The sequence below is a fragment of the Calypte anna genome, chromosome 23 (assembly GCF_003957555.1).
Source record: "Calypte anna isolate BGI_N300 chromosome 23, bCalAnn1_v1.p, whole genome shotgun sequence".
Classification (NCBI taxonomy): Eukaryota; Metazoa; Chordata; class Aves; order Apodiformes; family Trochilidae; genus Calypte; species Calypte anna.
Window position 1 is genome coordinate 6,290,992 of NC_044268.1, and position 15,888 is coordinate 6,306,879.

The 15,888-nt window shown below is 50.8% G+C and overlaps 2 protein-coding genes across 2 annotated transcripts in view; both read left to right on the forward strand.

The window, feature by feature from the left end:
* The window catches only part of MACF1 (microtubule actin crosslinking factor 1), a 121,835-nt gene that overhangs the window by 39,164 nt on the left and 66,783 nt on the right, over positions 1-15,888 (forward strand). Inside the window, 19 exon segments of the mRNA XM_030464250.1 lie at positions 193-228; positions 230-377; positions 799-968; positions 1,260-1,406; positions 1,408-1,447; positions 1,640-1,779; positions 2,246-2,260; positions 2,262-2,322; positions 2,325-2,387; positions 2,390-2,438; positions 2,977-3,139; positions 3,427-3,510; positions 3,615-3,722; positions 4,175-4,189; positions 4,191-4,274; positions 4,436-4,588; positions 4,689-4,777; positions 4,969-5,047; positions 5,049-5,105. Of these exon segments, the coding sequence (XP_030320110.1) occupies positions 193-228; positions 230-377; positions 799-968; positions 1,260-1,406; positions 1,408-1,447; positions 1,640-1,779; positions 2,246-2,260; positions 2,262-2,322; positions 2,325-2,387; positions 2,390-2,438; positions 2,977-3,139; positions 3,427-3,510; positions 3,615-3,722; positions 4,175-4,189; positions 4,191-4,274; positions 4,436-4,588; positions 4,689-4,777; positions 4,969-5,047; positions 5,049-5,105 (1,701 nt within the window).
* LOC115599590 (microtubule-actin cross-linking factor 1, isoforms 1/2/3/5-like) lies at positions 8,248-10,332 on the forward strand. Its single transcript, XM_030464580.1, has one exon. It carries the CDS (start codon positions 8,406-8,408, stop codon positions 10,233-10,235), a length of 1,830 nt encoding a protein of 609 aa, XP_030320440.1. The 5' UTR covers positions 8,248-8,405; the 3' UTR covers positions 10,236-10,332.

Sequence of the window (15,888 nt, forward strand, 5' to 3'; positions counted from 1 at the left end):
CTGAACTGTGCTGAGCATAGATTGTGGACGTAGCATTTTAGCAGGAGGTGGTTATGGAGGAGCTTCCCCTTTCTCCTCTACAGAGAATATATCCTCTTGGCAAAGGAAAGTGATGAAGGTGGGGAGGGTGGCTTCAGGCGGTGTGGAGGAAGTTATTCCTGATAGTTCCGTGTGCTGCTTTGCCTCCTGCAGCTCCGCTCCTTGGCACCAGGGGAGTGCCAGCAAGCCCCTGAAGAGCCTCCAGGCACACTACGAGGATTTCCTGCAGGACAGCCGGGACTCGGACCTCTTCTCAGTGTCAGATCGGCTGCGCCTGGAGGAGGAAGTGGAAGCTTCCAAGGAACACATCCGGCAGCTGCTGGAGTCCATGGAGAACGGTGAGCTTCAAAAGGCTGATGGATTAACCAGGAGCTGTGGGGACTCATAAACAAAGGATTTATGGGATGGTTTAATTTTCTTTTTTTCCCCTGCTGCTAGCCAGTTGATGGAGTGAGCAGCTGCTCTCCTTATTTCTCCATCCATCCAAGTGCTGGGCCTTAGCCCAATGATCTTCCTGCAGGGAAGGCTTGGCTTTGCAGCTTCAACTTAACTGCTGAGTTCTCTCACTCTGATGGTGTTGGAGATAGGTTTAGGTGTTTGGGTGCGTGCTGAGCAAGGAGTTCTTCCTGCCTTTAAACCTTTAAAAAAAAGATAGGGGGTGGTGACACATGTGCCACAGCAGCACTGGGAGTCCCACCAAGACCTCTTTGGATGCAGAGTTGTTTGAGCTGCTCTTTTTGGTTTGTCTGTGACTCGCAGAAGACAAGGATGAGACTGTTGCCAGGACTTACCTCTCTGAGCTGAAGAACATCCATCTACGCCTAGAGGAGTGTGAGCAGAGGCTGGTGAGCCGGATCCAGTCCCCGAGCAGCACTTGGGCAGGTGGTGACACCATCCAGGAAAACACCATCCGCATTGCAGAGCAGGAGGTCAGTCCTGCTGCTGTGAGATGTGGAGGAGAAGGAGGTGTGGTGGCTGCTGGTCTTCAGCTCATGCCAGAAATTAACTCCTAACTTCTCCAGGATGAATGTGTGGGTAGTGGGTGCGTGACCCTGTGGGGTTTTGAGAGAGGATCTTGCTGCACAGAAAGCAGCAAGGAGGAGGCCTCTCTAGGTGGGCTCCCTGCTTCAGTTCATGCCCATCTCCTTTGCCAGGGTCAATCCGGCTTTTTTTCCACCTGCTTGGACTCTCCCTTCATGTTCTGTCCCTTCTTTCCCCAGCGCATGCAGGAGAATCTGCCAGCAGCTTGCAGTTGGATCTGCGGTTTCCTTTCTGAGAGATGTTTCAGTTTCCTGGAGAAGGCACCCGTGGGCTCCAGCACGCCCCACTTGCGCTCTGAACTTGACCTGGTGGTGAACAAGATGGACCCAGATGCATGGGTTGTCCTCTATCTACCTGGAAAAGGTGAGTTTGGGACATGCCTTGATTCCCAAATACCTTTTGTTTTTATCTGCCTGGTTCTGCTAAGAACCTTTCTTCTGGCCCTCAACACACCTTGCACTGAGCTCCACTCCCCTGTGGTGCAAACAGCCTCACGACCAAGGGGGGATCTCCACCAAGTTTTGTGTGTCATTGTGCTGCTTCTGTTTGGTGTTGCCAGGTTGAAGACTGTTGATGTTATTGTTCCGAAACACCCAAGGAGCAGAGTCTCTGGTCAAAGGCTACGAAGTTAAGCTGAGCCAAGAGGAGGCAGTTCCTGCTGACCTGGGAGCTATTCAGATGCACAGAACAGCCTTACAGGTGGGTGCTCTTCCAAGGTGGGCAAGGCAGAAACCTATCAATGTTTTGGCATTTGTCGAGCAGGGTTCTTCTCTTTCTCCACTGAATATGTCTGGGGGCTGTTTTTCTTGCCTTGGTCTAGAGGATTTTGTGCTGCTGGTGTGATCCCATATCTATTTGTTTAAAGTGAAGGAGCTGCTGTGGCTTGGTGCTCTCCCTTGGCAAACATGAGCAGCTTGGCAGCTTCATGTTCTGTTGCTGCAGGACAAGGGCTGAAACCATCTGAAACTTGCTCCCAGCTAGGCACTTGGTCCCCTCCATTTTGCACCTCTTGTAATTAGCCAGTTCTTCGCACTTCGCACTTCTGCTTTTGAGGAAAGCAGGAAGATAAACCTCTTGCCAGCTCCAGGCAGGGACCATCTCTGCCCTAATGTGCCTTTGCTTTCCCATGTCATTGAGTTGGGGCTGTCTCTTGCTGGTTTCGCAGCAATGGCTGGAGGATTGTGAAGGACAAGAACTCCATCTTCTCCACGCTGGAGGAGGAGATGGCGAAGGCGAAGGCGGTGGAGAGCGGCTGTTCCGGCTGAGGCAGGAGCACAGCATCGACCTGGAGCGCTATCAGGAGAAGGGACCCAGCTCTGGGAGCGCTGGCAGCGGGTCTGTGCCCAGATTGAGACCCGGTGAGGAACCTCCTGCCTCCTTTTGGGGCTTTTGCCTACATGCTTCATCTAAGTCATAGAATCTTTCTGGTTGGAAAAGGCCTTTAAGATCATCGAGTCCAACCATTAACACAAGTCTAGTGCTAAACCATGTTCCTCAGCACCTACATGTTTTTTAACCACCTCCAGGGGTGGTGATTCATCCATTTCCCTGGGCATCCTGAGCCAGTGTTTGATAACCCTTTCAGTGAAGAAGTTTCTTCTAATAACCAATCTAAACATCCTCTGGCACAACTTGAGGCCATTTCCTCTTGTTACTAGGAAAAAAAGACCAACCCCCCCTGTTGCCAAACCACATTTCCAGGGAGCTGTAAAGAGTGAGGTCTCCCCTCAGCCTCCTTTGCTTCATGCTGAACACCCCCAGATCCTTCAGTGATCTTGGCTCAGCCTTGTTCACACTGATACTTTTCCAGATGGACTTCCCTCTGGTGGTTAGAATATCCCTCTAGCCTTTGGTGGCATTTTTTCCTCCTCTTATTTTTCCTGCTCTTTCTCTCAGCCACACGGAGCTGGAGAGCATCCAGGAGGTGCTGAGTGATTACAGGCAGTGTCACAGTGCCCTGATCCAGTGGATTGAGGAGATCACAGTTCAGCAGGAGCTGATGAAGCCCGGGCAGGCAGAGGACAGCCGTGTGCTGTCAGAGCAGCTGAGCCAGCAAACGGTAAGGCAGGACCTCATGATGTGGTGTGTCCTTTCTTTGGTTTTTACTAGAATCTTTTCAGCTATCAGCTTGAAAATATGAAACCCAGGGCTGGGAGGAGAAGAGGCTGAAGGCCTGAGCTGGGGGTGAGAAGTGGGGAAGTTCTGTTTAGCTTGAGGTGGAGATGGGACCTCGCATAAAAAAATTGAAGTGGATAAAGACTTAATCCAAAAGGGGAGGGATGAAATTCAGCTCACCACCTGCAGCAACTGTCCTCACAATTGGTTCTGCTTTGAATTTTGTTGAAGGCTTTGGCTGCAGAAATTGAGAAAAATCAAGCCAAGCTGGACCAGTGTCAGAAATTCTCCCAGCAATACTCAGCTGCCGTGAAGGTACGGATCCCCCCTGCTCCCCAAGGCTGGCTGGTCACCAACAGCCCCGGCAGAGTTTGCACCTCACATGCTTCATGTCTCTCCATCCCTGGTTGTGTTTGCAGGACTACGAGCTGCAGCTCATGACCTACAGGGCCTTTGTGGAATCCCAGCAGAAGTCTCCCATGAAACGCCGGCGCATGCTCTCCTCCTCGGACGCCATCACCCAGGAGGTAGGAGCCCTCCCACCCACCCAACCTTGAGAGGAAGAAGTTGTGCCTGAAGGAGGTTCTCCCAGCTCCTGAGCAATCTCTGTGAAATGGGCTCCTTCCTGTTGAGCAATCATAGAATCCTAGAGTGATTTGGGTTGGAAGGGACCTCTGAAGGTCATCTAGTCCAACCCCCCTGCAGTAAGCAGGGACACCCTCAACTAGATCAGGTTGCTCAGAGCCTCCTCAAGCATCACCTTGGTTATCTCCAGGGATGAGGCCTCAACCACCTCCCTGGGAAATACTGTTGATAAATTCAAAATGTAATATTAAACAATATTAATATTAATAACTAGAATAATAACTAGGGGCTTCCCAAGCAGGAGAGGGTGCATCTATGTGATCTGCTGTGAGATACATCACTCCAGAGCCACTGGTGGTGACTGTGCCCCATTTCTCCCTCTCTCCCTTCCCAGTTCATGGATTTGAGGGACTCGCTACACAGCCCTGGTGACACTGACCACACAGCATGTGAAATACATCAGTGATGCTCTGCGGCGGCTTGAGGAGGAGGAGGTGAGGGTGTTGTGTGGAGCTGAACTCTTCAAAACACTCATACTCCTTGCTCAAGGATGCTCGTCCACATTGAGGACACATCATGGGCACTGCTCCTGAGAGCTTTTAGAGATCTGGCACTCCTGTGTTGTGGTTTATCTTCCTTCCTCCTCTGTTTGCAGAAAGTAGTGGAGGAGGAGAGGCAGGAGCATGTGGACAAGGTGAAGGAACTCCTGAGCTGGACCCTGGGTTTAAAGCAGACTGTGCAGAGCAGGCTGGGTGCTTCTGGGTGCAGGGACTTGGGTGACATCGAGAAATCCATCTCAGAGCAGCAGGTAAACCAGGCACAACCTCCAGGCTCTTTATTTAACTTCTGCTTGTTTTCTACAGCTGAATTAAGCTTCTTTTCTTTCCTTATTGTTTTTTTCCTGACAGGCCCTGAATGAGGAGCTGGCTGCCAAGAAGGAGCAGATCTCTGAGGCTATCAAAACTTCACAAATCTTCCTGGCAAAACACAGCCACAAGTGAGTGTGGCCCCAGGAGGGAACAGACAGGGAGATGAGGGACCTCAGAGTTGGCACTGGTGGCATCCACTGCTGTTAAAACCAGTGCTGAGCTGCATGTGACAGTTCTCTTTTTTCATACCTGCAAGAGCTGTGCCATACACAACCCAGGCTGTGCAGTTCCCCTGAGAGATTTGTCCTTCTCCTTGCAGGCTTTCTCATTCAGAGAAGGACCAGATCTCTGCTCAGATCAGTGCTCTCAGGGAGACCTACCAGGAGCTCTGCAGTGGACTCCACGGAGCAGCTCCAGCAGCTTCAGAGCCAGCTGGCTCAGGAGACAGAACACAAGGTACTGGTTCCCTCTTGGTTCCGTGCCTAAACGGACACAGAGCACTCCTCAGGGTGTGAAAAAAGTTTTCCTTGGTTATGTGTCTCATGGCCACCAGCCACTCACTTTCTTACTTGCACGTGTTTGCCCTCCCTTCTCTTCCATTCGTGCATCATTCCAAAGCATCCTACCCAGGCTGGGGTGGTTCCAGCTCAATGGGGAACTTGTCCTTAGAAATGGTTTTCTCCAGAAGCACTGCCCTCTGCCCAAGGTTGGCTTGTTCATGTGGTGGGCAAGGATGTAGATGGACTTCAGTCCTGGAAAGGGGTCCCCTTAGCAAATCTGTGTGTCCTTTGAGAAAGGTCCTCTCCATGCTTTGACTTCAGATGGCTTCCATCTCACCAGGAGGCACAAGGAGGTGGAGTCTGCAGAAACTTAGCTTGTGTGGTCTCCTATATCTCAGAGGGGTTTTGGAGAGGTTTGTCTTGTCTGAGGCTGAGTGAAGTTGCTCTCCCCAGTGGAAAGGCAATGGCATCTTTCACACCCTCAGCTGACCTGGAAGACTTTTCCTGGACCTGTGCCTGGTCCCATTCCCTGTTCAGACCCCCCAGTGCTCCTCCCAGTCCCCATTACTGTCCCACTGGGTCAGACGGGCTGGCACTGCATCCTTATTGCCTGTTCCCAGCTGTCTTTGGTCATCCCCAGATATCCGTGTACGTGCCATATAAATGTTTATACATGTGTCAGTGGATTTATTTGTGTGTTGCTTGCTGCCTCCCTGTACCCTGAAGCAACAGCCTGCTCAGGTCCTGACGCCCTGTTTGGCTGTCGGGTCGGTGGTGAAGCCCTGCTTGAGCTGCTCACAGGAAGAGAGTGACAGAACTGCCTGTTTGCCTGCCCAGCTTTTACCTAGATGGCAGCATTTTCCTCCAAATAGGTGTCTCACATTTTGGGTGGTCTCAGTGCAGTAAACCACTCTCTATCACAAGTCCTTCAGCCCTCATGCTGGCAGCAGAAAGCTGGCAGGAAGCAAACGGGGCTCATTAGTCGCTTCTAAGCTGCCAGGAGAGGAGCTGAGAGCAACCTCCGTGGGAAGGATGCTTTTTCCTTCCCCTTTTCCTCTCTCCTGGGCAGGAATGTTATTTTAGAGCAAAATCTTCTCCAGGGCTCTCTGGGCTGGTTTTTTATGGCATGAGCATGTTTTGGGGCTGGAACAGTTTTTCACTCACACTCTCGACCAAGCCCAGGAACCAAACCAGGAGCAGGCAGCAGGGCTTGGCTGGGAGATCCATCTCCAAGATGATCCCGGTGCTGTGCAGTTGCTTCACTGTAGAGGGAGCATGAGGAACTCCTTAACATTTGCTTGCTGGAACCATCCAACTGTCAAGAGAAGTTATAAAAGACCAGAAATGCAAAGCAGAACGCGCTAAATTGAGCATGATGTGTCCCTGTATGGTTTGTGTTTCATGTCAATGTTTTTAAGATTAACTGACATCCTTGCTTACAAGTTTAACCTAACCCTCCGGGATTTAAACAACAAAACCACACAAAGTGCAAGAGGATGGACCTGTGTGGGGGTTCTTTTTGCAAACAAAACCCAGTCGCATGCTGGACGCTAACACCAAGCTTTACACTGTGTGTGATACGGCTGAAACTGCTCCATAAGGCTCTGTCTTTAACTGCTCAAGGCACACCCTGCAACTTGGGTAAGTAAAAGCCTTTTACTCCACTTCTCTACTTCCCTCCCAGCTCCCTTTTTAGCTTTCTTTTTTTCTTCCCCTCCTTCTCTGTCTTTCCACGCCTGGTTCATCTCTGGACGTGCATGCCTGAGGCTGGCTGTGGTGGTGGAGAGCTGAGGTGTTGCCAGCAGGTTCACCCTATCCCCTCAGGGCTGTGGGGGACCTGCAAACCAGCCTGGTGGAGGCCATGTCCTGCTGGGCCAGAGCTCCAACCCCCCCAGCCACCAGTGCTTTTAGCCTCACCCATTAAAAAATAAATCAGGGACTGTTGGGCATGCAAAAGGAATTTGTTCCACAATCCCAATTGCCTCCTTCCTATCTCTGCAAAAATCTTGTAGTGCTTGGGTCAATCTTATGCCCAGTCAGGGACTGGGAGAAACCAAAAAGTCCAAAGACCTGTTAATCTGCATCATCTATTACCCTGCCTGTGGGGATACCAGGGAGAAAAGCCTCCCCAGTAGGTGGTCTGGTCCCAGCTTCTCACTGTTTCCATGCTGGGACCTCCAACTTCTTGTGTTTCTCCCCTTGCTCAGTCTGAACAGCATGGCCATCTTGAGGTGTCAGGGCCAGTGGCCATGCTGCCCAACATGTAGAGCTCCTGCCCTCTGCATGGCCTGGCTGAGGGGCAGCTCCATGGCACAGAGGGGCTGTGGTGTTCCCCAGCCATCCTGACACTGGAGATCTGCTTGGGAAGCACAGGATGGGAAGCATGGCAGGAGTCAAGGTGGCAGCTGAGCTGGGAGGTGTTCCTAGGTAGCTCGTCTTCGGGGTCTTTTTCTCCTCTGTGAGGACCCAGGGAAGTCTGTGGTGTCTTTACTTTTTAAAACTAGAGTTGCTGAATGGCTTTGGTGTGCTTGTTGGTCTCCTTCCCTCTGTTTCTCCATGGAGCATTAGGAGAACTTCTGGGTTTTGCTGCTTGCTGCTTTGCTGCGTTACTGGTGGTGGAAATATCTCAGTGGTGTCCTGGGCGATGGGCTAGAGGAACATTAAACTCAGAGGCAAATGCACCAGTTTGTGTGCTGTGATGCCTTTGGAGTTGCATTTCAAACACTCTGGGACTCGCTTTCCAGTCTGTTTGGGTTTTTAAATTTCTTCCTGGAAACTGAGACCTCCCTGGAACTCCTGCAGCTTGAATGCTGGAAATGCTTGATTTTGGTTTAATTCTTTTCCTTCTCTTTCTGTTCTAGGGCAACGAAGCAGTGGCAGGAGTGATCGATCTTGGCACGGTAGAAATATTCCCTGTCTTTGGTGCCATGCAGAGAGGTCTTATAGATCAGGACACTGGCCTTGTCCTCTTGGAGGCCCAGGTTATCACATCTGACTTAGTTGTTCCAGAGACCAATGAGAAACTCTCCTTGGAGAAAGGTCTGGCAAGAAACATCATTGATCTCAGGATGTTCCAGGATCTGCAGGAACTGAAGGATGCTCTTCAGCAGGTGGAAGCAGTAAGAGGTGAAGGGAGGAAGGTCATACCTGTTGTTGCTGCCATAGAAGAGGGGAGGATCAGTGAGAGCATGGGTTAAAGATCCTTGAGGTCGAGCTCGTCACTGGGGGCTTTAAAGTCCATCAGGGCAGAATCAGCATGGAGACAGCAGTGCAAGAAAGGCTCCTTCCCCCCCAGCTTTGTTCCAAGCTCCTGTCTCACCTGGAGGGAAGCAAGGATTTGATTGACCCCAATACTGCTGAGAAGATCAGCCTGCCTGAGCTCCTGCACCGCTGCATCTTCCACCAAGAGACTGGTCTGAGGCTTCTCCCTGTCAAGCAGCTGGCAGGTGGGATGGTGAGCCTGAAATCAGGCAGAGAAGTCAGCATCTTCCGGGCTGTCCAGGAAGGGCTGATAGACAGGCAGGTGATGGTCAGGCTTCTGGAAGCCCAACTCTTTGCTGGTGGCATTGTTGACCCCAGGACGGGGCACAGGCTGACGGTGGATGAGGCCATGAGGCATAATCTGATTGACCAGGATTTGGCATTCACACTTCTTATCCGTCAGCTTCAGACTGGTGGCATCATTGATACCATCACAGGAGAGAGAGTGACCATTGATGAAGCTGTAAGGAAAGAGTTGGTAGCACCAAGGATTGCGTTGGTGGTCCTGGAATCCCTGTGGTCCTTCATGGGGCTCCTGTGGCCAGAGACGGGGGAGATCATGCCAGTTGCAGATGCTTTGGAGCAAGGAATCCTGTCTACAGAGTTGGTTTACAAGATCCTCACCCAGAGGAAGCTCATTAAGGGTGTCTTTATACCAGAAACCACTGAGGTGTTGTCCTGGAAGAAAGCAGTTGAACAGGGCATCTTAGAGAGGGATGTGGCAAAGAAGCTGCAATCAGCTCTCATACCTGATGTCATGGGCAGAAGCAGACATGGCCAGAGCTCTTCTGGAGGGAGTCCCCCAGGTCCCAAAGAGCAAAGTGACCCTCAGCTAAGGAGCAATGATGAAAGGCTGATGTTCCACTTGATGACCCACAGCTACATCAACATTCACGATGGCCAAAAGCTGCTCTTAGTGGATGGAGAGTTGAACAATCTCACTAAAGCCCTCATCCAAACCCAAGAAAATGGGTCCTGGGCACACATGATGGAAGACAGTGAAGGCTTTGAGGAGACAAAGGCAACTGCAGCTCTTGGAAGTGAGCCTTGCAATGGTCTGGCTCCACAGCATCTTGAGTTTCAGTTTACTCCTTCAAAAGAACAAAGTGAAAAGGTCCTGCCACCCAAAACTGCTTTGGAGAATGGGGAGGTGGTGATGGGACCTGAAAGCCTCCTGTTAGAGGATGCAGAAGATATCCTGGTTGTGAAAGAGCAAGAGCAGGTTCACACTGTCCAGGCTGCCATCAAGAAGGAACCTGCTGCTGAATTTGAGAGAGAGGAGGAAGCAGCTTCTACAGGTGAGGACAAAGAGCAGGTGAAATTATTGATGCCAGGACATCCCAGTGACCTTGGTAGCGGAATCAGAGAAACAGAGGAAATGAGGTTCAAGGCAGAGTCCATGACTACTACAGTAGATGGAGTGGAAAGTATAGAAGATGAGAAGAGAGCATCAGAAAGTGGAGCAGTTGTTGTGAAAAGTGAAATCTGTGTATCAGTGGGTGTTTCAGAAAGCAGAGGCAGACTGGAAGTCATAGAAGAGAGATCTCAGGGCAGGGAGGAACCTGAAGTAGGGGCAGAAGAAGCTGGAGAGGTTTATTTGCTGAAAAAGGAACGAATAGAGAATGGCATGCTGGGAGGAGAGGAGATGGAGCTCCTAAAACCTGAAGAGGCAGAGGAAGCAGAGAGGCAGAGTGAAAGCATAGAAAGTGCATTGGAAGTGGAAGAAAGAGAGGGGAAGAAGTATCAGGTGCTGAGTGTGTTGATGGAGCATCTGTGCCAGCCCCTGCAGAGCAGGAAGCAGAGGACACTTTGGAAATGCTCTTAACACAGCTCCTAACTGGTGGCATAATCCACGAGCAGACAGGTGAGACTCTTCTTCTCAATGAAGCAGTAGCCCGTGGAGTGGTGCCTGGTCACACTGCTGTGAAACTCATGGAGAAAATGGAGATGTTCAGTGGCTTCTTTGATTCTCATACATGTGAATCATTAACCACTGAGAATGTCATTGAAGAAGGGCTGATGGATGAGAAGCTTCTCCAGAAGGTCCTTGCTTCTGACAAAGCAATAAGTGGTGTTCTTGACCCAGGCAATAACTTTGTCTACTCTGTCAAGGACGCAGCTGCCATTGGCCTTCTGGACACAGAAACTGCAATGAGGATCTTGGAAAGGCAAGTGGTTACTGGAGGGATTGTTGACTTGAAACGTGGCAAAAAAATATCAGTCACTTTGGCTTCAAATCTGGGCCTCATAGAGCCAACAAGTCAGAAAGAGCTGGGCAAGCTGGAGAAGGCTTCCAAGGGGAAAGGCACTGATGAGGTGACCAGACAGAAGCTCATTACCTTGCAGGCTGAGACCAGTGGAATTGTAGATCCTAAAACCAAGCAGACTTTGACTGTTTCACAATCCGTTGAAAAAGGGCTCTTGAAAAAGAAAAAGCTTTTCAGCTCTTGACCAAGCAGGTTGCTGATGGAGGCATCATTCACCCCATATCTGGGATGAGGCTTTCAGTAAACAATGCTGTGAAACATGGTTTGATTGATCAAGACTTCTGTGAGGAGCTCAGGAAAGCTGAAGGTGTGTGCCTGCAGGGCTACGTTTTGCCTGGAACCCAGGAGAAGCTGCCCTTGTCCCAGGCGGTATCACTGGGGCTCCTTAGTCCAGAATTCCAGAGGAAAGTCCAAGAAATCCAAGCTGGGAGTGGAAGTGTTGTTAATCCTACTTCTGGCCAGAGGCTGCCACTCTGCCAGGCAGTGAAGGAGGGTTTGCTGCCTGAGCAGGTGGTGGAGAAAGTTCTGTCATCTTCAGAAATGAAAGAGGGGATTGTAGATCCCGAGACCTGCATGGTCGTTCCCTACTCGGAGTTCATGAAGAAGTGTAAAATAGACATTGAGTCTGGCCAGAGGTATCTGGAGGTCCATCCCTTCCAAGCCATCAAGAATGAGGTGACAGGGACCAAGCTGACATGTGCTGAGGCAGTGAGGATGGGGAAGGTGGATCCTCTGCCTGCTCTGCGGCTGCTGCAGGCTCAGGCAGATGGTGGTGGGGTGGTGGAGGGCACTGTCAGCAAGAGGTTGTCCCTCAGGGCTGCTGTGGAGCAGGGGCTGCTGGATGAGGAAATGGCCCAGCTCATTGCCACCAACCAGATGAGGACTGGGGGGATTGTGGATGCTAACAGTGGGAAGAGATTGACTTTAAAAGAAGCTGTGGAGAAAGAACTGATCAGCCAAAAATTAGCTGCCCATCTGCAGGAGGCACAAATATCTGAAGGCAAACACGGTTCTGAGGTCTGCAAAGGAGAACAACCCCATCTTTTCCAGGAAAAAAGGGAAAAAATATCTCCCAAAGAGGAAGATGTTGTCTTCTCTACCAGTGCTGCCAAGAGGTCTGATGATGTGGAGCACAAAGATGGAGCTGAAGCCATGAGCTACGATGTGACTGGAAGTGTAGCTGCTGCCACTGAGAGACCCCTGGTGACACTGGTGACACTGACTGAAGGGAAATCAAAACCTCAAAAAACTTCAGAGGATAGTGTGGGGCCTCGGCCCCAAGAACAGGCTGAGCTGACTTTGGAATATGCCTCAGCGTTAGATGCAGCTTCTGCCTCCAAAGAGACAATGGTGGCAAAGGCTGTGGAGAAAGGGATTGGAAGGAGCAGCTCCTGGGTGAGAGCAGTCGGAGAGGAAGGATTGAGGAGAGAAGAGGTGGATGCAGGGACAGGGGAAGTGGAGAGGTTGGAGTTGGAGAAGGAGCAGCCATTCTTGGCCACGGAGGTGCTTCAGAGTGTGGAGGGTGGTGAGGAGAAGAAGAGGAGGAGCAGGAGGAGGAGGAGAGGGTTTGGAAGTGCAGAGGGAGTTGGGGCAGGTGAGGAAGGTGCAGTGGTGGCTTCTGAGCAAGGAGAGCGAGCAGACAGCCTGGGTGAAATGACACCAACTGCCCCAAGGGAACCCATCCCTGGGAGTCGAGGAGAGGGAGAGATGGGTCCTATAGAGTCTGGAGAACCCCCCACCTCGGTCTCCCTGTGAAGCCTGCAGGAGATGAGTTTGCAGATACAAAAAGTGTGAAACATGTTGAAGGAGTAACTCAGAGAGTGGGTGCAGAAGGTCCAGGTGACCAGGAAAAAATCAGTGAAATTGAGCTAAAACCTACCCAGAGACAGAGAAGCAAGAAAAAGAAAGCAAAACAGACTGGCCCCCCAGGAGAGAGCACTCAGATGGAGAAATCTGTGGAAAAGCAGTCCTCTCCTCCTCCCATTTCCAAAGACATTCCAGGAAAGAAGAAGCAGGAAGAGGAGGACTTTATTTCAAGCACAACAGAACCAAAACCTGAAACCACCACCAAGATCACTGCCAAGTTGGCAAGAGATGCAGCCAAGCCCAAGGGTAGCAGCAGGGATGAAAGGGACAAGAAAATAATTTCTGAGCAAGATAAAGAAAACTTCACTGGGCTCCAGGTTTCCCCTGTCCCCTTGGAACAAGGGGAGACTGGAGAGGTGGTGAAAGGTTGGGTCAGAAATGGTCATGATTCCTCAGTGGCAATGAGCATGGAGGAGAGAGGAACCCCAGAAGACCTCAAGGTGGAAACCAGCAGTGATGTGTCCAGTGCAGCCCTGGCAGCAGACAAACTGCCCCATGAATTAATTATCCAAGAGGAACCCAAAAGAGTTCAGGAACCCTCTGCAGTCCTTGAGCTTGGAAAAGAGGCACAACACAAGCAAGCAGCAGAGATCAGCACAGGCCAAGGAGCTGCTCCCATCCCCCCAAACCCCGTGGGGAAACACCCCAGGAGGGGACCAGGCAGCAAGGTCCTGGTGATCGAGGTTTGCTCTTACCCGTGATCATGGAGGGGGAGCTGCTGGAAACCTCCAGGGAATCGACGAGACCAGCCCAGGTAAACTACTGGCATTTGCCATTTCAACTTTTTTTTCTTTTTTTAATGATCCATTTGGTGGTGTTGATGTGAAACCTGTCCAAGGTCCTCAGCACAGCCAGAGCTTGATGGTGCAGGATCAGCTTGGTGGGGTTGGCAGAGGACCTGGTGCTGTAGAGCTGCAAACACTCCAGGCTCAGTTGTGGCTTCTTTTTGCTGGAGTCTTGCTGATAAATGACTAATCAGCAGGACTCTCTTTTTTTTTGGCACATTTGCTGTGACACCAGAGATCTCTTGCCATTTATAAGCTCATGCTGGAAAAAGAGCCACGTTTTTATTTTCCTATAGTAAATCTGTTAGATAAGGCCAGAGAGTGGAAAGTCCCTGGATGTTAATAACAGATTTCTTCTCTGAAAAAAAAGAAAAACACACAAAAAAGAAATCTTTTATAATCCTTTGTTTTATTTTCTGTCCTGATCTGAGGTTCTGTTTTCCTGTTTGACTCTGTAGATTATCTTCAGCAAGAAGATGTGCCTGGAGCACGATGAGAAGCTGATCTCTTATCTCTCCATGCTCCGAGATATCGAGATGAGAATCAAACGGGTGCAGCCTGTGGAGCAGAACTTGGCAGGGCTGCAGGACTTGCTGCAGCAGGCCCAGGTGAGCCCAGCTGGGCCAGCCCTGGCCAACATCAGGCAGGACAAAGCTCGTCCCTCTTCTCCCCAACTTTATGCATAGCCCTTCCACCTCCTCCCTGCTCTGGAAACTGGGCAGGGAGGTTAATCCCAGGTTTAACAGCAGAGAAGGCCACAGAGATGATCTGAGCACCTCTGCTCTGGAGAGCAGAGAAGCACCAGGCTGAGAGGGTTGGGGTGTTCAGCCGGGAGAAGAGAAGGTTGCAATAGGGACACCTTAGAGCTCCTTCCAGTGCCTGAAGGGGCTTCAGGAAAGCTGGGAAGGGACTTTGGATAAAGACATGGAGGGATGGGATGAGAGGGAATGGTTTCAAGCTGGAAAAAAGGAGATTGAGGTGAAATATTAGGAAGAAATCCTTTTTTGGGAAGGTGCTGAGCCCCTAGCTCAGGTTGCCCTAAGAAGCTGTGGCTGCCCCATCCCTGACAGTGTCTCAGGCCAGCTTGGATGGGGCTTGCAGCAACCTGAGCTGGTGGGAGGTGTCCCTGCCCATGACAGGGCATGGGACTGGGGTGAGCTTTAAGGTCCCTTCACACTGAAACCAGTCTGGGATTTTATGAAGCCCTGTCCCTCCTCTCTCTGACTCACCTTCTGCTCCCTGCTTCAACAGTAACCTAAGCTTTGGCTGAAATGAATTTTACACCTTAGAGAAAGACTGACAAGTGCTGGCAGCTGAGCAGGGATGGAGAAGGATAATGAATCTTCCCTGGAGACAGAGGCAGTGTTGGGAGCTGGGTCTCCAAAACCTTTCCTCGGGTTTGACAGTGGGAAGATGAAGTCACTGTCTTAGACATAACGATGCTGTCTTGCCTTAGGCTCTGGATGCTGAGCTGCAGGAGCTGAGCTTTCCAGTGAATCAGGAGTTGGATGCCGTGAAGGATATTGTGGCCAACCCCCCTGAAGAAGTCCCCGAGCAATTACTGAAGGCTTTGGAGAAAGATGCCAAGAATCTCCAGAAGTCTCTGAGCTCCGTGAGCGATGTCCTGGAATCCCGGCTGCAAAACCTTTGTGGGGCAGCAGAAACTGAAAAGGTAGAGCTGGTAGCTGTCCCTGGGCATCCCAGTGCTTCTTCCCTGGAGTGCTCTCTTCCTGTTTGAAATGATACACTTTGAGTTTTGGGTTTTTTTCCTTTTTTTTTAAGGCTAAAATCCTGGCACATCATGAGACTCTCCAGAACAAACTCCAGGAGCTGCTGAGCTGGGTGTCAGGCACCACCCAGTCACTGGACAGCAGTGATTACCAGCAGAGGACTGATGCCACCAGTTTGAGCCAATGCCTCCAGCACTACAAGGTAACCATGGCAACACCCCTAATCTTGGTCTGATGGAGTTGCTGGCCTCTGTGCAGGGGAGAAGCTTTTAATCCTGCTTCCCTCCTGGAGCCTTGGCAGGTTTCCCTTATCCTTTTATTGCAGGAGGAGCAAAAATATTGTACTTGCTCCAAAGTCATTTGTTTCCACAATACACAAACCATCTGCTTTGGCCCTTTGGGGAATGGGTTCAAATGTGCAGGTGTGTAGTGGGGTGAGGGATTTCTGTTAGGCCCTGAGATGTTGAGGAAGGAGCTACTTCTTTGTTGGGGGTTTCAGGACGCACCTTCCCCCATCTCCATCACCTCACTGAGGAGCCCAGGCTCCTGCCACATTTATCCATCTCCCAGCAATAGCTCTCAAGGTTGTGTCAGTTCAGCATCTCCTGTTTGCTGGGAGCACCATGGTGCTGAAGTCAAGGGAGTTGAAGGCTTTGAGGGTTGATGGTGGCACAAGGAGTCACCAAGCTGGCAGCTCTAGGTGTGGGTTATATACAGGGCTTCTGCTGACCACTGTCCAATCAACCTCTTGGTGAGGTGCTGGGGGTCTGTTGTGGAGGAGCCTTGGAAAATGGCTGCTCACCTCAACACTGAGTGTCACCTCGATGCTG